This window comes from Seriola aureovittata, chromosome 6 (assembly GCF_021018895.1).
Source record: "Seriola aureovittata isolate HTS-2021-v1 ecotype China chromosome 6, ASM2101889v1, whole genome shotgun sequence".
Classification (NCBI taxonomy): Eukaryota; Metazoa; Chordata; class Actinopteri; order Carangiformes; family Carangidae; genus Seriola; species Seriola aureovittata.
In genome coordinates, this window is record NC_079369.1 from 2,788,451 (window position 1) to 2,813,954 (window position 25,504).

The following is a 25,504-nucleotide window of genomic DNA, read 5'->3' on the forward strand; positions in this document are numbered from 1 at the left end:
TTATGCCTTACTATACTTTGACATTTTCTGACATTTTGATGCAATATTATACTATGATGTTTTTTGACAATTATATGCCTTACTATACTATGATGTTTTTTGACATTTTTATGCCTTACTATACTATGAAGGTTTTTGACATTTTATGACATACTATACTATGACATATTATGACATTTTTGTGCCTTACTAGACTTTGACTTTTTATGCCATACTATACTATGATATTTTATTCCTTAATATAAAACTATGTTTTTTGACATTTTATGCCTTACTATACTTTGACATTTTATACCATACTATACTTTGACATTTTTATGCCTTACTATACTATGACATTTTTATGCCTTACTATACTTTGACATTTTTATGCCTTACTATACTATGACATTTTATGCCTTAATATAAAATTATGTTTTTTGAGAATTTTATGCCTTACTATACTGTGACGTTTTCTGACATTTTGATGCAATATTATACTATGATGTTTTTTGACAATTATATGCCTTACTATACTATGATGTTTTTTGACATTTTTTGCCTTATTATACTATGATATTTTTTGACATTTTTATGCCTTACTATACTATGACATTTTTATGCCTTACTATACTATGACATTTTATGCCTTACTATACTATGATGTTTTTTGAAATTTTATGCCTTACTATACTATGACGTTTTTTGACAATTATATGCCTTACTATACTATGACATTTTATGCCTGATTATACTACGTTTTTTGACATTTTGATGCAATATTATACTATGATGTTTTTTGACAATTATATGCCTTACTATACTATAATGTTTTTTGTCGTTTTATGCCTTACTATAATATGATGTTTTTTGACATTTTATGCCTTACATCCTTTTTTATGTCATTTTTATAACAAACTATAGTATGACATTTTATGCCTTACTATACTGTGACATTTTTATGCCTTACTATACTATTATGTTTTAAGCCTTACTATACTATGATGTTTTTTTTTGTTTTATGCCTTACTATACTATGACATTTTATGCCTTACTATACTTTGACATTTTCTGACATTTTGATGCAATATTATACTATGATGTTTTTTGACAATTATATGCCTTACTATACTATGATGTTTTTTGACATTTTATGCCTTATTATACTATGACGTTTTTTGACATTTTATGACATACTATACTATGACATATTATGAAATTTTTGTGCCTTACTAGACTTTGACTTTTTATGCCATACTATACTATGATATTTTATGCCTTAATATAAAACTATGTTTTTTGACAATTTTATGCCTTACTATACTTTGACATTTTATACCATACTATACTTTGACATTTTTATGCCTTACTATACTATGACATTTTTATGCCTTACTATACTTTGACATTTTTATGCCTTACTATACTATGACATTTTATGCCTTAATATAAAATTATGTTTTTTGACGTTTTATGCCTTACTATACTGTGACGTTTTCTGACATTTTGATGCAATATTATACTATGATGTTTTTTGACGTTTTATGCCATACTATAGTATGACGTTTTTTTACAATTATATGCCATACTATACTATGACATATTATGACTTACTATACTATGACATTTTTTGAAATTTTATGCCTTACTATACTATGACGTTTTTTGACGTTTTATGCCTTACTATACTAGGACATTTTATACCTTACTATAATGTGACGTTTTTTGACAATTATATGCCTTACTATACTATGACGTTTTTTGACAATTATATGCCTTACTATACTATGATGTTTTTTGACGTTTTATGCCTTACTATAATAGGACATTTTATACCTTACTATAATGTGACGTTTTTTGACAATTATATGCCTTACTATACTATAATGTTTTTTGACATTTTTTGCCTTATTATACTTTGACATTTTCTGACATTTTGATGCAATATTATACTATGATGTTTTTTGACAATTATATGCCTTACTATACTATGATGTTTTTTGACATTTTATGACATACTATACTATGACATATTATGACATTTTTGTGCCTTACTAGACTTTGACTTTTTATGCCATACTATACTGTGACGTTTTTTGACAATTATATGCCTTACTATACTATGACGTTTTTTGACATTTTTTGCCTTATTATACTATGATATTTTTTGACATTTTTATGCCTTACTATACTATGACATTTTTATGCCTTACTATACTTTGACATTTTTATGCCTTACTATACTATGACATTTTATGCATTACTATACTATGATGTTTTTTGAAATTTTATGCCTTACTATACTATGACGTTTTTTGACAATTATATGCCTTACTATACTAGGACAATTTTATGCCTTACTATACTACGACGTTTTTTGACATTTTATGCCTTACTATACTGTGACGTTTTCTGACATTTTGATGCAATATTATACTATGATGTTTTTTGACAATTATATGCCTTACTATACTATAATGTTTTTTGTCGTTTTATGCCTTACTATACTATGATGTTTTTTGACATTTTATGCCTTACGCCCTTTTTTATGTCATTTTTATAACAAACTATAGTATGACATTTTATGCCTTACTATACTGTGACATTTTTATGCCTTATTATACTATGATATTTTTTGACATTTTTATGCCTTACTATACTATTATGTTTTAAGCCTTACTATACTATGATGTTTTTTTTTCGTTTTATGCCTTACTATACTATGACATTTTATGACTTACTATACTTTGACATTTTCTGACATTTTGATGCAATATTATACTATGATGTTTTTTGACAATTATATGCCTTACTATACTATGACATATTATGACATTTTTGTGCCTTACTAGACTTTGACTTTTTATGCCATACTATACTGTGACGTTTTTTGACAATTATATGCCTTACTATACTATGACGTTTTTTGACAATTATATGCCTTACTATACTAGGAAAATTTTATGCCTTACTATACTATGATGTTTTTTGACATTTTATGCCTTATTATACTACGATATTTTTTGACATTTTTATGCCTTACTATACTATGACGTTTTTTGACATTTTTATGCCTTACTATACTATGACGTTTTTTGACAATTATATGCCTTACTATACTAGGACAATTTTATGCCTTACTATACTATTATGCTTTTTGATGTTTTATGCCTTACTATACTTTGACATTTTATGACATTTTTTATGTCATTTTTATAACATACTATAGTATGACATTTTATGCCATACTATACTGTGACATTTTTATGCCTTACTATACTATGATGTTTTATGCCTGATTATACTATGACGTTTTTTGACATTTTATGCCTTACTATACTTTGACATTTTATACCATACTATACTTTGACATTTTTATGCCTTACTATACTATGACATTTTTATGCCTTACTATACTATGACATTTTATGCCTTACTATACTTTGACATTTTCTGACATTTTGATGCCTTACTATACTATGACAATTTTATGCCTTACTATACTATGATGCTTTTTGATGTTTTATGCCTTACTATACTTTGACATTTTTATACCTTACTATACTATGATGTTTTATGCCTTACTATAATATGACGATTTTTGACATTTTTATGTCTTATGATAGTATGACATTTTATGCCTGATTATTCTACGACGTTTTTTGACATTTTATGCCTTACTATAAATTTATGTTTTTTGACAATTTTATGCCTTACTATACTGTGACATTTTATGCCATACTATAGTATGACGTTTTTTTACAGTTATATGCCATACTATACTATGATGCTTTTTGACGTTTTATGCCTTACTATACTATGACATTTTATGCCATACTATAGTATGACGTTTTTTTACAGTTATATGCCATACTATACTATGACATATTATGCCTTACTATACTATGACATTTTATGCCATACTATAGTATGACGTTTTTTTACAGTTATATGCCATACTATACTATGACATTTTTTGAAATTTTATGCCTTACTATACTATGACATTTTTTGAAATTTTATGCCTTACTATACTATGACGTTTTTTGACGTTTTATGCCTTACTATACTTTGACATTTTCTGACATTTTGATGCAATATTATACTATGATGTTTTTTGACGTTTTATGCCTTACTATACTATGACATATTATGACATTTTTGTGCCTTACTATACTAGGACATTTTATACCTTACTATAATGTGACGTTTTTTGACAATTATATGCCTTACTATACTATGACGTTTTTTGACAATTATATGCCTTACTATACTATGATGTTTTTTGACGTTTTATGCCTTACTATACTATGATGTTTTTTGACATTTTTTGCCTTATTATACTATGATATTTTTTGACATTTTTATGCCTTACTATACTATGACATTTTATGCCTTACTATACTTTGACATTTTCTGACATTTTGATGCAATATTATACTATAATGTTTTTTGACGTTTTATGACTTACTATACTATGACATTTTTTGAAATTTTATGCCTTACTATACTATGACATTTTTTGAAATTTTATGCCTTACTATACTATGACGTTTTTTGACGTTTTATGCCTTACTATACTATGACATTTTATGCCTTACTATACTTTGACATTTTCTGACATTTTGATGCAATATTATACTATGATGTTTTTTGACAATTATATGCCTTACTATACTATAATGTTTTTTGACGTTTTATGCCTTACTATACTATGACATATTATGACATTTTTGTGCCTTACTATAATGTGACGTTTTTTGACAATTATATGCCTTACTATACTATGACGTTTTTTGACAATTATATGCCTTACTATACTATGATGTTTTTTGACGTTTTATGCCTTACTATACTATGATGTTTTTTGACATTTTTTGCCTTATTATACTATGATATTTTTTGACATTTTTATGCCTTACTATACTATGACATTTTATGCCTTACTATAATGTGACGTTTTTTGACAATTATATGCCTTACTATACTATGACGTTTTTTGACAATTATATGCCTTACTATACTAGGACAATTTTATGCCTTACTATACTATGATGGTTTTTGATGTTTTATGCCTTACTATACTGTGACATTTTATGACATTTTTTATGTCATTTTTATAACATACTATAGTATGACATTTTATGCCATACTATACTATGACATTTTTATGCCTTACTATACTATGACATTTTATGCCTTACTATACTTTGACATTTTCTGACATTTTGATGCAATATTATACTATAATGGTTTTGACGTTTTATGCCTTACTATACTATGATGTTTTTTGACATTTTTTGCCTTATTATACTATGATATTTTTTGACATTTTTATGTCATACTATACTATGATGTATTATGCCATACTATACTATGATATTTTATGCCTTAATATAAAATTATGTTTTTTGACAATTTTATGCCTTACTATACTGTGACATTTTTTGACATTTTATACCTTACTATACTATGATGTTTTTTGACATTTTTATGCCTTACTATACTTTGACATTTTATACCATACTATACTTTGACATTTTTATGCCTTACTATACTTTGACATTTTTATGCCTTACTATACTTTGACATTTTTATGCCTTACTATACTGTGACGTTTTCTGACATTTTATGCCATACTATACTATGATGCTTTTTGATGTTTTATGCTTTACTATACTTTGACATTTTTATACCTTACTATACTATGATGTTTTATGCCTTACTATAATATGACGATTTTTGACATTTTTATGTCTTACGATAGTATGACATTTTATGCCATACTATGCTATGACAATTTTATGCCTGATTATTCTACAACGTTTTTTAAAGTATTTTTTTTTTTTGGGCTTTTTATGCCTTTAATGGACAGCACAGTGGAGAGTGACAGGAAACAGGGAGGCAGAGAGAGGGGGAATGACATGCAGCAAAAGACCGGGATTCGAACCGGGGCCAACTGCAGCGAGGACTGTAGCCTCTACACATGGGGCGCCTGTTTAAACCACTACGCTACACGACGCCCCTACAACGTTTTCTGACATTTTATGCCTTACTTTACTATAATGTTTTTTGACGTTTTATGCCTTACTATATTATGACATATTATGACATTTTTGTGCCTTACTATACTAGGACATTTTATACCTTACTATAATGTGACGTTTTTTGACAATTATATGCCTTACTATACTATGATGTTTTTTGACATTTTTTGCCTTATTATACTATGATATTTTTTGACATTTTTATGACTTACTATACTGTGACATTTTATGACATTTTTTATGTCATTTTTATAACATACTATAGTATGACATTTTATGCCATACTATGCTATGACAATTTTATGCCTTACTATACTATGATATTTTTTGACATTTTTATGCCTTACTATACTTTGATGTTTTATGCCTTACTATAATATGACGATTTTTGACATTTTTATGTCTTACGATAGTATGACATTTTATACCATACTATACTATGATATTTTATGCCTTAATATAAAATTATGTTTTTTGACAATTTTATGCCTTACTATACTTTGACATTTTATACCATACTATACTTTGACATTTTTATGCCATACTATACTATGATATTTTATGCCTTAATATAAAATTATGTTTTTTGACAATTTTATGCCTTACTATACTGTGACATTTTTTGACGTTTTATACCTTACTATACTATGATGTTTTTTGACATTTTTATGCCTTACTATACTTTGACATTTTTATGCCTTACTATACTATGACATTTTATGCCTTAATATAAAATTATGTTTTTTGATAATTTTATGCCTTACTATACTGTGACATTTTTTGACATTTTATACCTTAATATACTGTGATGTTTTTTGACGTTTTATGCCTTAGTATAGTATGACGTTTTTTTACAGTTATATGCCTTACTATACTATGACATTTTTTGACATTTTATACCTTAATATACTATGATGTTTTATGCCATAATATACTATATCGTTTTTGGACATTTTGTACCTGAATATACTTTGACATTTTTTGAAATTTTATGCCTTATTATACTATGACGTTTTTTGACAATTTTATGCCTTACTATACTAGGACAATTTTATGCCTTACTATACTATGACGTTTTTTGACAATTTTATGCCTTACTATACTAGGACAATTTTATGCCTTACTATACTATGATGCTTTTTGATGTTTTATGCCTTACTATACTATGACATTTTATGACATTTTTTATGTCATTTTTATAACATACTATAGTATGACATTTTATGCCATACTATACTGTGACATTTTTATGTCTGATTATACTACGACGTTTTTTGACGTTTTATGCCTTAATATAAAATTATGTATTTTGAGAATTTTATGCCTTACTATACTGTGACGTTTTCTAACATTTTGTTGCAATATTATACTATGATGTTTTTTGACATTTTTTGCCTTATTATACTGTGACATTTTTGACAATTTTATGCCTTACTGTACTATGATGTTTTATGCCATACAATGCTATGACGTTTTATGCCTGATTATACTAGGAGAATTGTATGCCTTAATATACTATGATTTTTTATTCCTTACTATTCTATGGCATTTTTTGAGTTTCATGCCTTTACTATTCTGTGACTTTTTTTGACAATTTTATGCCTTACTATATTATGACGTTTTTTGACATTTTTATTTAATACTGTCTTGTTGTTCACTGAAAACCAAATCACAAAAGAAAAAGCCCCATTTCTCCCCCAGAGGAAGAACTAGTTATTGCAGGTAGTCAATTGCTACCAGCTGAAGACAATCACAAATCACCTCACCTGAAGTCCTCACCACCCTTTTTAGTCAGGGAGCTCCAGAGAGCAGTTGATTCCAACAAACACTGTTGTAGGAGAGACTTGCCTGCTACAGTGTACTGTGCCTTACCAACTGCTTGTAAAACTCCAGAGCGACTGCTGGTGAGAAATGACTTTGATTGTTCATTGTTTATTATAAGCCTATGTTTCTCTTTGATTGATATCTTTGAAAATCAATTGATTGATTGTTTGATAATTGAGTTGGTTGTTACATAGGCCATCATTTTAGAAGAATGTTTTGTTTGTATATTGTACTTCATTATGTAGTAACTGCCTATTGTTTCTACTTTTTCAAAGGTTTGTCACCTAATCTAAAACTAAACCAATGTGACAAAACAAATCCTGAATCCGAAATAAATGGATAAGGAAAGTTTGTGTCTGATCATTGGATAAACTGAGTGAAGTCACAGTGAAACTCTGGGAAACAGTTGAACCTTTTCAAGTCAGGCAATACCACAAGTAAACATCACACATAACTTGACAAATACAATACTATGACATTTTTTTATGCCTTTTTTTTTTTTTTTTAATACTATGACTTTTTATGCCTTGGGCAAAGGCAGGCTTGATCACAAAAAGTTAGGAGGTACTAAAGGGCAGGTGTGTATATATACCAGGGGCAATGATGGAGGTGTTATTGGCGCTTGTGAGCAGTTGAAAGGGGATCAGGTGTGGGATCAGACTGGAGACAAAGAGTTAGTGAATGAATGAATGAGTTGTCGCCACAACAAAATAAAATGTCTGTCTATATTTATTTGATGGCACAAATGCTTCGAGCATCATCACCCCTCAGAATACAGTATTGTACTGCTCAGGTATGATGTGCTGCTGAATCATATCAGTCCAGTCCTGATGTGCAGCTTCTCTTGGATAATCATTAAATCCGGGAGCCTGATTCCCATGTCATCCCAGCACTGAGTCACTGTTCATATTTATCTTTCAGTCTCCTAACCTTGACATTGTGTGTGACGTATCCTCTGTTTACATCCAGCTGCAGATGTGTGGACATAAGACTGGTTAGTTTGGAAGCTGAAGTAAATCAAGGCCTTTTCTCTTCCTCTTCTCTTGTATTATTTTAAAGTGTTGATCCATAAGAAGATATATTTGTGGTTTTAAGAACCAAAAACCATCTCAGTGTAGTTTTAAATCTCCTCTCTCAGGCTTCTCTCTGGAGCTCCAGTAAAAACAGGTCTGTGAGCCAGTCAGAAGAGAGGAGGCTCTCTTCTGCTTGGTCTTGGCAGTGCCTGACTCAGGATCATTTACTATGAATTTTCTCTGAGGTCTGGTGTGTTTGACATTGGCCTGGTCTGTACCTTGTGAGTGCCCTTCTAATTCTCTTGAGTAGAAATGCTTGTGGGTGGCACAGTGCTGCAGTGGTTAGCACTGTCACCTCAGCAAAAAGGTTCTGGGTTCAAATCCTGGGCCTGGCATTTCTGTGTGGAGTTTGCATGTTCTGCCTGTGTGGGTCCTCTCCAAGCACTCCTGCAAAAATGTTATGTTACACCAGGTTGTTCAGGGACATTACCTTATGCCTTACTATGACTACTATTTTATGACAAACTACTAAAGTGCCCATAGGTGTGAATGTATGTGTTGTTTGTCTCTGTATATCAGCCCTGTGATAGACTGGCGACCTTTCCAGGATGTACCCCACCTTTGCCCCCAGATAATGGATGGATGGAGAAATGCTTGTATTGTGCTGGGAAACGGTTGGCATTTGACAACTATGATGAAACTGATGTGTTTCAGTGGACATTTCAAAATAGGCTGCTCTGGTTAAAGTCTGTGTTTGTTCTTGGCAGGGCTGTGGTCTTGTCCTCATGCTCTCTGCCTCTCTGTCACTCTCTCTTCCTCCCACTCTTCTCTATTGACCTGTCCATGTCTATATAACATCCCCCTCTGCAGCGCTCTGCTCCGTCTCTGGCACCATGAAGAGATTAACCGTCCTGACGCTGCTGTCCTCAGCGCTGCTGCTTTGCAGCGCTGCTCCAGCTTTGGAGCGAGTGACATGCACTGGGGAAAACAGTGCTGCGGGAGGACGCATGGCAGTGCGACACATCAACGAGCACCATCACCATGGCTACAAGTTCCAACTCGATCGTGTCTACGGAGTCATGGGGACAGGGGTACTGGAACCAGAAACAAGCATTGTTGTGTGCACATTCGTTCTCAAAATAATTCAGATTTTAAGATTGTGGTGCTTTGAATAATTTTATTTTGGAGGGACGATGGATTTCCTGTCACTACAGCTCAGGTTGAAATGTTGTCTTTGCAGCACAGTTGTCCTACAGCTGGGAGTTTGTTACTGGTTACTTCCTGAAGATTCCAGTTTTACAGTCTCCATGAAAGTCTTCAGTTGTTTCAGCTCAGTGACTCTTTAACCCTCTGAAGCCCAAATATCACGTCGTCTTTGAAGCGTTGTAACTCCACGGAGGTTTGAGCTCGAGACGTGGCGTTTTTTCACTTTAAACTACAGAATCAGCACTTTTCAAAAATTACTTTGATCAGTAAACAATACAAAAGATTTAGATTGTCTTACTGTTTGCCTGGTGCATTGCTGCTTTCTCTCTGTAGAGTTATCAATTGATTCTCATCCACCATCTTTGCCAGTGACGTGTCACTTAGCGTCACTGAATTGGACATTCCTATTGTCTAAGTTCAGAGACTTGGCTGAGGTGAGGAGAAGTTGTTCTGATTTAATTGTAGTGACTGAAAACAGACAGAAGGATGAGACCAGTCAGACATTTAGTGCGGCAGTAGCGGCAGAAAAGAAAGGACGGATACGAAAATGGCTCCAAAGAATGAGCAGAACTTCAAATCACCTTTAGAACAACTAAAGAGGTTTTCTTGTGTTATTATGGTTTACAGCTTTTATCTATAGAATAAGGAAAAATTCAAGGTCCGTTTTTTTTGTTTTATGGGCTATTAACCTCCATTATACTGTCCTGAAGTCTGAGTGAGTTGTTTTGGTGTGGGGACATTTAAAGCTTCATTTACTGCAGTCATTGTGATTCATGCTCCTTCCTCTCTGTTGTTTCCAGGGTGGAGATCGCTGTAATCTTCATTTGGAGTTGGGTCTTCTGGAGACAGACTGCCACGTTGTCAACCCCAAACACTTTGAGGACTGCAATCTCCGTAGCGATGCTGACTGGGTAAATGAGGAAGAATTATTTATTTAATGCAGTTTCCCTTCATCAGCACTGCGTCTCTCTCTCCTACAGCCAGAGAGCGGACGCACTGATGCTTATGTTTTTTTTCTAGATAGGAGATGTGAGGTATCTGCAGTTAAATGTCTTTGTCTCTGCTTCTGTGTAGGAGGTGATGGCCAACTGCACCGTTGGGATATCTATAATTAGTGGCAATGCCAAAATCGTGGATTATAATTGTATCACGAGAAGAGGTGGGTTTCTCTTCTGTCACGTATCCAAACTCATCATGAACCCCGGACCCTCTCTTCATGGCATTATACACAGGCCTTATGTTTCCAGGTTGTCGATATCTCTGTAACACCTTGAGGGAATTTTTTTTTTTATTTTTTTTTTTTTTTAAATTTGGTACAAACAGTCACCTGAACTTCAGGATGAACTGATTAGATTCTGGTGGCTAAAGGTCAAAGGTTAAGGTCAAAGGGACCTAACCAAATATGGTTGTGACCTTATGAATGTGATCTCAGTAACACCTTGAGGGAACTTCTTCAAATTTGGCACAAACATTCACAAGGACTCAATGATGACCTGATTAAAATTTTTTGTCAAAGGTCAAGTCATAACTCAAGACTTCACACAGCAATTATGCCACAATGTCACACAGATGGTTCATGTTAGTGTCCCCTGGAAACGTTGTGAGTACGGATTCATACTGTTAAACTCTCAGAAAGCTGACTCTTAATAATAACTCTGTGTGTGTGTGTGCAGTAAAAACTAACATGGAGATGGCCATGATCTACGCCGACTTACCCATACTGGTCCCACTCAACGACTCTGACGGTCTCAAGTCTGTGCATGAAGCTGTGAAGAAATTCAACCAGAACACCACCAACCAGCACTACTACATCCTGCAGGAAGTGGGACGCATAAAATCTGGGGTACAGAGAATCTCTCGACACACATACTACGACTCAGTTTCTTCTGTTTCAGTGTGATTATCACAGACAGTGGGGTCAGATATTTTAGCAACATGACCAAAGCCTTATTTTTGAAATGTGTCTATAATCTCACCTAATTGTCTCCAGCTCACTCTCTCTCTCCTCCTCTCTCAGTACATGATGGTGGGAGGGATGTTCTTCTCTGCTCAGTTTGTCGTCGTGGAGACTCACTGCCCAATGGGATCCAGAATCCTACCTGAGGCGTGCAAACCCCTCTGCCCCGACAGAGCCGTGAGTACAACACACTGACATGTTGTGTCCCGAGTTTAAAAGAGAGCAGAATACATACGTAAAGTTCGACTTTTTCTAATGCAACTTTAAACACATCTCAGTGTAGTTTCACATCTCCTCACTCAGGCTTCTCTCTGAAGCTCTAGTAACAACAGGTCGGTGAGCCAATCAGAAGAGAGGAGGCTCTGAGCCTCTCTTCTGATTGGCTGACTGTTTTCTGAGTGATCCAATGAAAGCAGTTTTCAGGTAAAAACACTCAGAGAAACCAAATCCTGCAAGGTTTGGATGGTGGGTCCAGGTGGGCGGGGCTTGGTGACTGTTTTGTTGTGACATCACAATGTTACAGGAAGTCCTGACGGCTGGTTTTAAGGCTCAGTTTCTGAATACAGGCTGTGTGCATTTCTCTGTGGACTGAGGCTTTGATACTTTCACAGTATTAATATAGAAGCTAGAGCTGATCTATAATCACACTACACATGGACATCTAACAGTGTGTTCAAGGATAGTGTCAGTGTGACGTTGAATATTTCATTCACCCACTGTTTCAGTTTCCAGCTTGTTCTCATTGTGTCTCTCTTCTCTCTCTAAAGCATCACGCTTACTGCCGTTCATTTTATTCAATGGAAAATGGACTCGGGGATGTCGAATGTGACTTTTACCCCCCAGTGGTGAGTCCACATTGCTGAAGTACAGTAAACTGTGTATTCACCTAATCTACTTCCTGTCACAAACTCCACTTCTTCTTCTTCTACTCTACATTATTGAATAATGCAGAAACACACTTCGACTAACGCTGTTTCTCTCGACAGAACACCACCGCCCTTGCTCCTGGTGAGCCGGAGCCCGTCTGTAGGCCCCCTCATCCTGCGCACCATCCTGGCCTCCCTCCCTATCATGGCCCTTCAGCACCTCCTCCCCACGCTGGAGGACGCCCACCACATGGTCATGGTCATGGCCATCCTCCCCACATTGGAGGACGCCCACCAAGACCTCATGGTCTTCCTGACTATACTGGCCCACATACTGGTCAAATACCCCCACCCTTCAACCACTGTGATACACCCTTGATTAATAGTGACCCAGCTGTCCACCCTATTTGCCCCTGGCATCTTCCTTACAACCGCCCCCAACCGAGACCGAGCCAGTCGTAAAATATACGCACAATGTCAATCCGAAGGAGCCGTGACTGTTACTGTTCAGACGACTTCACAGTCTCTGATGTGTGTAAGACATGTTTACATGAACAAGCGAAATAAACTGTCATGGTGGCTCTGAATGTTTTCTTTCATCAGCTGATTCATGAGACTTTCTGGAAACATCACTCTGGAGTCTGGAGATCACGATGTGCAGTAATTATATCAATCAATAAATCTCTATGTCTGAACAAAATACTATAAACTGGAGAACTTAAATTGTATTTAAATGAACAAAAAGCAGCAGGGGCTCTGATTGGCCGTTGCTCTGTGGGTTGGTCATTTAACACGTCTTTAAACTGTAACATTAGATGCTAGAACAACCCTCGATCAACATTGAACACCACTAATATTTCTATTTTACACACTTTTAATATGAGATTTAATAAACGAAACCTGCAGAAAAGACTGTAAACGCTGATGAGGATGTTAAGTTTATTAAGGACTACACTCAATAACTGACATACAACAGAGAACAAACCATATAAACATTGAAGGATGACAATGTATGAGGATAAATAGACAAAAAAAAGGCATTAATACATTCTCTATGATCACAGGAATCGACCGTGGGGTTTTAATGGCATTTACTTGAGGCACAAAATCAGAGACAGACATGTAGAGCATTAGCATATAAATTAAAATAACAACAATAGCTACTTAAAAACAAGTTCATGTAGCACCGCAGGTCAGTCACAGTTTGTCGGGAGCTGAAGACATAAAGCAGATGGTGAGTTTTTGATGTTTTTTCTTCCAACTGAAGCTGAAATTAAAGCTTTTCTGTCTTTAGAGAGTTTCTGCTTCATGCAGTGAAGTAAGCAGAAGCTGCAGGAGGCTTCGTTCTCTGAGGAAACTCTGAAAAGAAAAAAAACAAAACAACAACACTAGGTCAAAACCTAGTTTATGTCTGGACCTCTGGTCAAATCCTGATTTTATAAATGTGACGTCGTCTGACTAAATCACCAAAGACAAAGACTGAGCTGTGATTTCAGCTGGATTTACTGTAACATGACTCAGAGAAAGTTAGAAGAGATGGACTATGTTTCTTTTTTTAAAAGTTATTTTTGCCTTTATTACAATCAAAGTTAAAAGGGACGAGAAGAGAAAGAGGATGAAACGCAGCAAAGTGCCACCGGCAGGACTCGAGGTCAGGCTGCGGCGGCAAAGACTAAACCCAAATGTCACACTCCACCAGGCGAACCACCGGGAGTATGTCTCTTATATATTCTCTCACTCAGCGCACAGCCTCCGTCTGGATCCACAACAGTTTAGTCTTTATTTACTTCAACTCCAGAACATAGCAGACTTTTATTAGAAGCAGGTCTTTATGTCTAACTCCCTCTGCTTGATATGTCGAGGCAAGGCTCAGTGTATTGTAAGTGCTCCTTCTCTTCCCCTGCAGTTCCCGAGTAGCCGGGAAACCAGAGCGGCTCGGCACTCAGCTGACCAGTGGTGGAAATAATCAATCCTTCATCTATCCATCACTCTCATCCAACACGTCAGTCAAAAACATTATTTCCTTTAATAATATGATTCATTTTACGTCAATAAGATAACACGTTGTGCAGCTTTGTTTGTTTGAACCCTTGAACTTTGTATCAGTTTGTTGGACTGTGAATTGAATCATCTTGAATGTAACGATGCATCTTTGTTACAATCAAAAACAAGTGTGTTTCTAATGAACACACTGTTGGAGAAATCAGGTTAATGCAGTGAGATGACTGTCACCTGGTTACTGCATGACAAACCTGATCTCATTATTTACAGTATTTACTGTTTATGTCCGTGTAGTTCTCTAAATGCCGATCACTTTTACCTCTATGAAGCAGATTAGACGACAGGCCGTAGATCGGGATGCTATCATCTCTCTTCTCAAAGTATTTAGAATCCAGACCTGCGAAGTCTCCGCTGAGGACGAGGAGAAAACACAAAATCAATCATGTGTCTTTCAGTCATTTGAGACGCTCCAACAAATCGTAACGTTTCATCCCAAAATTAAAAAAATAACTGAAAAGTATTTTATTTTTTCCTTGTCGATTTGACCAATAACAAGCCACATTCCAATAATCAAAGTTCATTTCAATCTGATTGGTTGTTCTGGACATATAAACCTGGATACAGTGTGGAGAGCAGTTACTTCTCTATCACTTGGAGTTGGTTTTTAAAATATAATACATTATGGGCTTATGTTTAATTAGATGCTTTAGTTTTAAATAACATAAAACAGTGTTATAGCTTAACACCTAACGAACACTCATAGATTCCCAGTAGCGACACCGGGCCTGCCACACACACCAGTATTCACTGTGGAAACAAATAATAAACGTCATCCAAACTCACGTCTGTCTGATGGAGGGCTGCGCTGCTCGCTGCTCAGCTGGAGTGACATCAGCAGTCGTCACGGGAGACACAACAGGTTTGACTGTCTGAGGATAAAACTGCGCCTGGAACGATACAGTCACGTCTGTAACCGGTGTCACTAACACACACTCACTGATACGACCGAATCAGGTCGTTACGACAGGTGTATTCTACGTGTGAGGTAAAGTTTGTCTCTATATGGCCGAGCACAGACTCCTACCCTCAGTCCTGCGGTGGTGGATAAAACTGAAGGGATCTCCAAGGACTCGGTGGACTGTGGGTTTCTGGACAGCTGCTTTTCATTCAGCTGCTTGTTCAGCCAATTTATAACTGTGGTAAAACAGAAATGCAACATTTTTTTTTAAAATCGACTAAATCACTGAGTATTTCATTAACTGATATTTTACCAGGCAATAAAAATTATAACAAGAATTTACAAATAAAATATTAATAAAGACTTCAACTAGAAAAGGGATTTATAAAAAGAAAATTACATAAAACTGTCTAAAATTAATCATTTAAAATTACATTAACAAATTCTTCACATTACTGAATTTTAATGCTAAGGTTAGCTATTTGTTTATCATTATCATTGGCAGCTCAAGTTTTTATTTTTTAAAATACATTTTAGTTTCGTCTTTTTGCATCAACGATATTGAATATTGATACAGTCACAGTTAGAGATTGTTGAAGTCGCTGACGTCTCCTCATCAACAGTCTTAGATAAGAAAAATAAAGGTTGTCGACAAGCATATTTAATTCCTTTGTTCACTAAATTAACACTACTGAACACGCCGGCAGTTATTGGGAGTGAAATCTCCACTGGCTCCTGTAATGTAACTACAGTCAGTCCATTTATAACTGAAATGATTAAGACAAGTGTCCTCACCATTCTCGTTTGTTTTTAACACTTCTCTGCTTTCATTCAGCTTCTGTACCGTCATCTCCAGCTGCTCCTTCAATTTTGTAACCTGTAAAACACAAATCATGTTGTTATCAAGTTCCTATCAAATCAGTTTCTTTTGTTGTAATTAGCCTGATCAGTGCTTCATCAATCGAGATAAAGAAAGACCTAAAGGCCGTTTACATGCAGCGTCTGCAGTTTCAGACATACCTGCTCATCCTTGGTACCGAGCTGCTGCTGAGAGCTCTGCAGATCCTTTTCAACCTTCTGCAGTTTCTCCGATGTGTCCTGGAGAACCTTCTCCTGAGACACAGTCACAGTGTTTTTGACTTTTATTTTCCCAACGAGTCCTCGGACCTCTCCCTGAAGCCTTTTAATGATACCGTTCGCCTGGATCACAAACATAAATACATAAAAAGCAGGTGAGAAACTCAACGGTATTCAAATATAAGGTGCAGTCAAAGTGTCTCTATTATTTTGTCAAGCCCACGTAAACATACACATATACAATTCAACTTGGAACCAGCAACTCTCTGAAACAGTTTCAACTGAACTTTAGGAGCTTCATGAGGCACTAAACCTGGTTCGTGTCAAATGAGCAGAAACATCTCAGAGTGTTGGTCTCAGTCACCAAATCCTTTATGGACCCAGGGAGACGACTGCTGAGGGGCAACAGCACCAGTCACCAGTATCTCCAGTTAAATGTATTGTGGCCAGATGCTTATATTTCATTTACTCCCTCACGTGTTCAGTTTTGGGGTTAAGTTTCACCAGCACATGGACAAGCAGCACGCAGCTTCACAAACCTTGATCAGCTCCTCAGACAGAGATTTCACTGTTGCTTCAAGTTTTCTAATCTGAAGTTCTTTACTTTCAGCATTTTCTTCCACTGATTCCTGGAGAACAGAAAACAATATAGGTTAGAAAAAGAGAGAATCTACTTAAAGAATAACAAAAAAAAAATCCTATTAAAAGACCAAAACCAACAATGTGTTTTTGTGTTTCTCAACAGTCTCTGACACCGTGTCTGTGGCTCTCACCCTCATTAGTTTCTACTGAACATGTAAATCTTTTAAATCTTTTAAGAAGATGGAAACTCCAGTGTGAAGAACTCGCTTTGTTCTTCAATAACAACAACAACTTCTAATTCCCTGGGTTTAACCTGAGGTTAAAAGTGTCTGGTGTTGTCTTAGAGTCAGACCTGAGCTTCAAGTCTCACGTGAACAAAGGGACGAAAACATCATCTTCCACTTTAGAAACAACAAAGCCCTAAATGAGCTAGGACCAAGCTACATTTCTAAACTCATTAACTACATACCTCCACCTCCAATATAAATCTTGCTAACAAGTAGGGCCACAACGGCATGTTGAAAAGCAGCCATAGCAATTCAAATGAGGAAGTAGGAACTGTGCCACTAAGAACATAAAAGACAAGGTGGATGGGATACTGTGTCTACCACAAGATCAGGATATGCTTATAGGTGCTCATGGTGCATGTCAAGTTGCAGCTCTTACCTTCTGCTGCTGAGTGGCTTCCAGCACCTCTTTCGTGCGGCGCATCAGCTGATCCTTATCTTTGATCTCCTGCTCCAGAACGGCGACTCGCATCTGCAGCTGGCTCACCACACGCTCCTTCTCATGGACCTCCGTGTCCAGAGTGCTGTTCTCCCTCCTGAGAGACAGGACCTGCTGCTTTGAACGCTGACACTCCTGCACAGGTAACAGACACAACCGCAGGAATATAATCCCACAGGTAGAAACAGGTGACACTGTAACAGACAGGATTATATGATTTTACTTGTGGAAGTTCGAAGTAATTTTTGCATTTAGTTTGATGATGTCACATGATGTGATTTCTGTGGGGTCATGTACCAAACAAGCATGTTCCTTTATGTCTGGTGGATATGATTTAGAGGCCGGTGCGTCTCTGTAGCAACACAACGCTTCACTTATGGTGTGTTGTGACACATTTTGTTCTCAACAGAAAAGATGTAAAAACCAACTGTACACAGGTGAACACCAAGCTGGTGAAGACGCTGGAGCAATAAGCAACTAAAGAAACACAATATTTCCCTCAAGAGCTCAGAAGCAAATGTATGTTCTGCGTGTTCAACAGCTGTTTGATAAATTGCTTGTACCGTTTCCCTTAGAGGCAAATTTCGTTGCACCAATGGATAATTAGCTTTAACCGTTTCATTCTCTCTGCTGCATCTTAGTTGCTCTGAAGTCACACTGCTGTCTGCGGGCAAATATTCACTGACACAAGCTTCTTTTAAACAGAGATGCTGCTGTATTGTTGTTAAGAAGACGTCTCATAATGTCGTCTTTGCTTGTTAACACCGAACCAAACAAAGCCAGCGTGACGCCGCCTCAGTGTGTGATTTTAGATAGCATGCGTATCTTCTAGAATCAGAGGCTTGACGTGTAACACAACAGCGTCTGCGCGTCCTGTCCCGCCATGCTGACTCTCCCTTTGACGCAGGTGTTGATGCAGCTCTGTGACAACCACCCTCCTCATTCCCTTACCTCCTCTGCTCCCACTAGTTTAATCTTCAGGTCCCTGATGACAGACTCGTTCTTGTATTTCCTCTCCGTCAGCTCTCTGCACGACGCCTCCAGCTCGGTCAGTCTGCTGTGCAGCTCCTGGCTGCTCTTCTTATGAGCACTCTCCAGGTCCTGACGGAGCTGCTCTGTCTGCAGCTGAAGTCTGCCCTGCAGCTGGAAAACATCATAAAGACATACCAAATAATTATCTCCAACAACTCCTGTAAAATAACCCACCTTTCTGCTTTTTATCCACATGCTTGGTTTGTTCCAAATAAAACATTAAATACAGGACACTGATAATCAATTTAGTCGCGGTTGTTGGTGACGTGACGGGCCAGAACTGAAATGAAGCAAATTAGTTGATGGAAAATTGCACACAGCAAGTTAGGAAATATTTCTTCTAGACTGTTCAGAAAACAGCTGCTGATGCTAACATTGGCTATGTAGCAATAGCAAAAAAAAGGCATGTAGCTTATTTAAATTGTTTGAACATAAAAGAACTTTTAAATTGAATTAACTTGAGATTAATAAAACGTGTATATTTACTCAAAGTTAATGAGAAAAGATTGATTCCATTAAATTCTTTTAAGATATTTTACAGTGTACTGTTAGATGTTTAACTGTCCACCTGTGGTATATTCAGCTAATTGGACATGATGTGGAAAGACACACCTGTCCACATAAGGTCTCACAGCTGACAATGCAAATCAGAGCATTTCAACTTAGGTCTTATTTTTTAGATAGTTTGACTTGTATAAGTTCATTTATTTTAATAACAACCTCATTAATAAGACAGTCCAGGTGAGTCTTACCTCTACAGACTTCTCTCTCTCTGACTGTAACTCCTGAGAATAACGGCTGGACAGGGAGCTGCTTTGACTCGTCCACTCTGAACGCAGTTTGTCCAGCTCCTTCGTCTTCTCAGACAGAGTCTGAGGGAAAAACAGATGTTAATATAATAACTACAGTTTCTTCTTTGTTGTTTTTCATTTCATGATAGTGAAAAATAAAATATTGATCTTGATATCTGTCAAAACATGAACAGTCTCGACAACAATAGCAGCTAGAAATGAGAACCTGTTGAAATTAGAAGAACAAACTGGTATGAAGAAATAACAGAAACCACATGACCTCATAGTTCAGAGCTCATACAGGCCTGGAGATACAGACAGGCGACGAATCAAAGGAAAAAACAACATGAAATTTGACCCGTGAATCTGGATTTTGTGCCGCTGAACTCCCAAATGTGCATCCCTCTTTGTATTGAAGGCTTCCTGCACTGCAGCCCTGCTATAACATCCCTCACTATGACGGACTGTTAGCTTTTTTCTTACACTTTGCACTAATGCACAGTTTTCAAATGTGCGGTCGACCACAACGTCCAACCCCGTTTACTGACGTCTTTCCCATGGATCTAACTGCAGACGTCACTTTCCTCGTCACTGTGATATCAAATCAGCATTTCTCACCACAAACCATGACTGGATGTTAATTGCAGTGCACCCGTGTGGAAGCATCTGCATTTGTTATGTTTCTACTCTCATTTATTCTGTTTTTTTTCCTTTTAATTTGTCACCGACCTGTATCTCAGCTCTGTTTGGATATGTTGTTTAAGGTCCTTGGGTAAAGTCACAGCCCTGGCCGTGACCGTGTCCATGCTACACCCAGCATAAGGGCTTAAAACAGGGCTTGAAAACACCACGTCCAATGACAAAGCAAAGCACACCTGTTGAGCATAACTCAGCTGCCTGGAGAGATCATCTTCAGTCTTCTTAAGCTTCACCTCCAGTGCCTGCTTCTCTACCTGAAAGAATGGGGTGACGTGTCAGTATAAACTTCACTTAAAGGAAGAAACAGTTGTGTGAAAAACATAATAGACGCCTTTAATGATTCTACTGAGACCATTACTTTTAGTTTAACCAGCTAAATTCCACAGCTTCCTAAAATATCCATGTGAAGGTTGAATTTCTGATTGAATTTCTCTCCTATTCATCTGTTTTTTTTAGCTGTGACCTAAAAAGTAGAACAATAAATACATGAGTATCAGTTCATTGATCTGCTTTAACTAACCTGGTTGAAATGTACAAAAAAAATACAGTAACAGTGGAAATTGAGCCACCTCAACAAACACCAGAGAAATAAAACATCCTGGGATTGTTTGGATGAAACAAAAACGTTTATATAACTCAATAAATGACTCAATTATGAACGCTACCATTCAAATGAGTTTTATAATTCTACGCTCCACACAAAAAGCCAGACAGTATGATTTTGATGATGATTTTGATGATGATGATGATGATGATGCATTATGCTGGATGAGCAAACCTTCAGGGATGAGAGACACACTGCCAAATAGTCTTTAATGTCTTTGTCGGACCCTTGAGCAAGTCGTAAAGACAAGTGATTGAGGTGTTTGAACGCATTTGTCTCTACAACACTGAAGTTGGCGGGGCCTTCCAGCACTGGAGACTGACATGACAGGTGCAGGAGAAACCTGTGGGAAAAGATAATGAATGTGAGTTGTTGTTGTATTGGAGGACATTGTTAGGAAAGTGTCTCTAATATATATCTAATACTGCTTAAGGTGATAAAGGTAACCACATGTATGTCATGTTCTCTCCAGGAATTTGAAACTTGGAATAATTAGGACTGATACAAATCAATATATAATGTCAAGCTGAATTCATTGAGTTAAACGGTGTGATGTCGTGTGGCGGTTTGCATTTCTTCGTACCTTGGAAAGTCGGACTCTTGTTCAGAATAGCACAGATTAAGCAGGTCAATGAACTTCTGAGGAAATGATGCAAAGTCTATCAGCAGCCCCTGCTGGACTTTCAAACTGCTCAGACAAGGACAGAGAGAGAAACCATCAGTGAGAGGAAAAGAGAGCTTGTTCACAACATCCTGAATTAAATTTATTTTAGTAGGGCTGGGAGAAAAGGCCAAAAAAGGATATGACAATAAAAATATTATATAGAAAAATATTTCTTAAATAACGACCAGAAGGACAGTAGCACACTGCTGCGTGGTTTATGTCCTTGTACAGTCTGGATGCTTACCTTTGGAAATCTTCCTCCGATATTGAGAGGTTGAAGAGAAAATATGGATCTAGATCATCTGTTAGTCTGACTAGAAGATCCTAAAATACACAAAAACAACCGGTTAGTCACCAGAAGGAAAGTCTGTTAGATTATTTATGCAAGACTACAATGAGAGTTGGGAACATAAACTCGGTTCCAAATTGGAACCTAATACAAAAAGCCAAGCACAGGGTAGGTTCTGCTTATCAGTTCCTTAAGAAGCAAACCCTTTATTATTATGTAGAAAGGCTACATATCTGCAATTACATACGAAGCTATCTGCCAGGACCTGTCCACATGACTACGTCACTGTCCTGATTTGTTTCGATCAATGACTGTATATGATACGACATGAAACTCCCAAAAAGTGAAGCCAAAACATCTTGATCGCCCCCTGGTGGCAGGCTGCACTTGTTAGTGGATGGGACATTCAATATCACCAAATCAAAGTAATTCAAATACATTTTTTCTAAAGATGGTCTGTGTTCATTTATGTGATAAGTTTGGTTTTAATGAGCTATTTGATGCTATAAAAAAGGATGTCATGTCATGATTGACAGCTGTAATTGACTTGATACCGTGGCTCCACCAACTGATCACTACTGCGCAGACTCTGGTGGGTGGAGCCCATGTCAGGGATATTTTGGCTTTGTTTTTGTTCAGTGGAAGGATGAATGGCTAACCTCACAACTGTGTGACAGATGGACTGCGAGAGAGAGAAAGGAGGGAGGGAGGAGGTAAAAGAAAGAGTGAGAGAAGAAGAAGAAAAGAAAATGAGGAGAGGAAGAAGTGGAAGGAGAGAATTCAGAGTGACTGTGGTTGTATTAACATACCACACGCCCCTCTGTGTGTGCGTCTGCTCCAGATCTATTACTTAAGATTTTTTTAATGCACATGTCTGTGAAACGTTTTTATTGTATGCATTTAGTAAAAACTAGTAAATAGTAAATACTAGTTTCTTTGTGAATGTTCAGTTATTACAAATATTTTTGTAATCTAAACATTTCAATATCGAATTGATAAGAACTGTAATTGATAAGCAGAATCTGAATTGGAAATTACAAAATTCAAACAAAAACCAACCCTAACTCCTACTCACCCTTTTGTGCACTGGACTTGTTGTCAACTGAAGCTCGATGGTGACGCGAATATTTGCTTTTCTGCAGAATGAAATTAATAATCACAACAATGTGGCTTCAGACAGTTTGTATGATATTTAGACATAGTTAAAAAGATGATATCATTTCCCTGACCATGATTATTCTAACGTGATTAATGGGATTATATGTTGCAACATGGTTTCTAAAAAAAATTATGAAAATGCAAATGGTTATAGAGGCCTTATTTACCCCAGTTTTAACCTCACTCCATTGGCTCCCAGTATCTTTTACAGTAGATTTTAACCTTTAACCTTTATCCTTTTACTTGTTTGGTTTGGGACTGGCCTACACTGCAGATTCTCTGTCGTTTTATAATCCTTCACAAGCTCTCAGATCGTCTACTGCCAGGCTTTTAGATACACATAATTTTACACACAAGAAAATAGGAAGTGCAGCATTTAAAAAAAAAAAAAAAAAATGCTCCCAAACTATGGATAACTCTGCCAAGAGCTATAAGAGATGCTTAGTGAACATTTTTAAACGACATTAAACATTTTCATTTACATATTTCATAATCTACTGTCTTTCTATTGTCTTAAGATAAAATAAACCTTTATTAATCCCAAACCGGGGGAAATTCACTCGTTACTGCAGCATAGGAAAACATGGTAGAAGAAAAAAATATAGAATAAAGTAGAAAAATAACATATAAGATAACAGAATAACAAAAAGAAGGTATATTAAGTATTAATAGTAATATATAATAAATAATATAAATAAGGTCTATTTTCATTGTCCTTCAATTCACCCTCATTTTCTTGTACTATCTGATTTTTCTAATGTAAAGCAGTTTGAGCTACATCTCTTGTATGAGAAGTGCTCTATAAATAAAGTTTATTATTATTATTAAATAAACAAGGTTGGTAATGATTGTTTCTAACGCACACAAATTTAGGCCACCGGTTACTTCTAGGTAATTATGTAAAATAATATTCAGTCTTTTGTCTCGCAGTAAATATGATAATCTTAGTTGCTCTCTGTCCTCCTCTACCTGTCATTTGTTTACGTTAGCTAACTCACGTCACCGTCCGCGGTCTTACCTTTCCTCACAGTCCCTGCACCTCACGTTCAACTGTAACACTTTGCTGAAGAGTTCTTCCATGTTGTTTCACAAACTCCCGCCAAACCGAAGCACTGTAAACGTATAGGTTAGTAAACGTTTAACGTTAAAAGCACTAAACGTGAAGACAAGTCGCTAACAGGTCGGCAGGTTTTTTTAGCTTCTGTCCATTCGGTGTTTTTCAATTTGGCGCTTTTCAGCCGCCAACTGAGTCGCCCTGGAAACGGATCCTGAATCAACTTCCTCTTCCGGGCGTTTAACGGCCCGTGCCGCCCCCTAGTGGCTGGGAGGAGAACCCACATGTGTAACTTTCATTCGTCCGTGCTCACAGAGCAGTGGGGCAGATGGGCAAAAAAAACAACTGTGAATTTTATGACTAAAGCATGAAAATTTCAGCATTTAATCTACATACAGTAAGGTTTGATTTCAGACGTGGAGGCAGTTTGTATCTGACCTCTGGTGACCTTGAGAGGTCGTTATAATTACGTATATCTTTACCAAAATTGCATAAAGATGCTTATTTGCTGCTATGGCCATGTGACATAATTTTACTTAGAGCACCAATTTTGCAGGGGGGGGCTCCACATATTTATTATTCACGTTTATAGAAGCAGTGGGGAAAGTTTCATGCTTTAGTCCTAAAATGCACAATAACCTTCCATATAAAAGATTATCTGCTGCACTTACATGACTTCACTCCAAACAGTGTGAATGAGTTTGACTCATATATTGGTAGGGACAATTCTGTCCTCCCAAAACATTAGTAGGGACATGTCCCTACTGTCCTTATGCAAACCTACAACCTTGATGTCTAGGCTGAATCTGAATCTGATAACAGCATGAAAAAATAAATTCTTTTTCTAACCCTTTTAGCAGCTGCATGTGGAGACACTGACATTTCAGTGACATTTTCTGTAAAAAAAATAGAAATAAAAAACAAATCTGAAATTAATTTACAATGAAAAGAAAATTCCAGTAACCTGTAAACTCTAT

At 36.3% G+C, this 25,504-nt stretch overlaps 2 protein-coding genes across 2 annotated transcripts; one reads left to right on the forward strand and one right to left on the reverse strand.

Annotated features, from left to right (window-relative positions):
- Positions 1–7,792: 7,792 nt before the first annotated feature.
- On the forward strand, positions 7,793–13,479 carry ahsg1 (alpha-2-HS-glycoprotein 1). The gene is made up of 8 exons (XM_056379637.1): positions 7,793–7,930; positions 9,734–9,954; positions 10,870–10,980; positions 11,144–11,228; positions 11,743–11,912; positions 12,087–12,203; positions 12,794–12,871; positions 13,013–13,479. Exons 2-8 carry the CDS (start codon positions 9,757–9,759, stop codon positions 13,352–13,354), a joined length of 1,101 nt encoding a protein of 366 aa, XP_056235612.1. The 5' UTR covers positions 7,793–7,930; positions 9,734–9,756; the 3' UTR covers positions 13,355–13,479.
- A 338-nt stretch (positions 13,480–13,817) lies between these two features.
- Positions 13,818–24,696, reverse strand: sass6 (SAS-6 centriolar assembly protein). The gene is made up of 16 exons (XM_056379636.1): positions 24,492–24,696; positions 23,391–23,451; positions 22,271–22,350; positions 21,946–22,050; positions 21,537–21,705; positions 20,935–21,012; positions 20,021–20,140; positions 19,188–19,379; positions 18,177–18,371; positions 17,468–17,557; positions 16,872–17,051; positions 16,647–16,728; positions 15,978–16,087; positions 15,737–15,840; positions 15,213–15,304; positions 13,818–14,251 (listed from the first exon to the last, which is right to left on the reverse strand). The coding sequence occupies exons 1-16, from the start codon at positions 24,551–24,553 to the stop codon at positions 14,199–14,201; spliced, it is 1,773 nt and encodes a 590-aa protein (XP_056235611.1). The 5' UTR covers positions 24,554–24,696; the 3' UTR covers positions 13,818–14,198.
- Between the last annotated feature and the right edge of the window lie 808 nt (positions 24,697–25,504).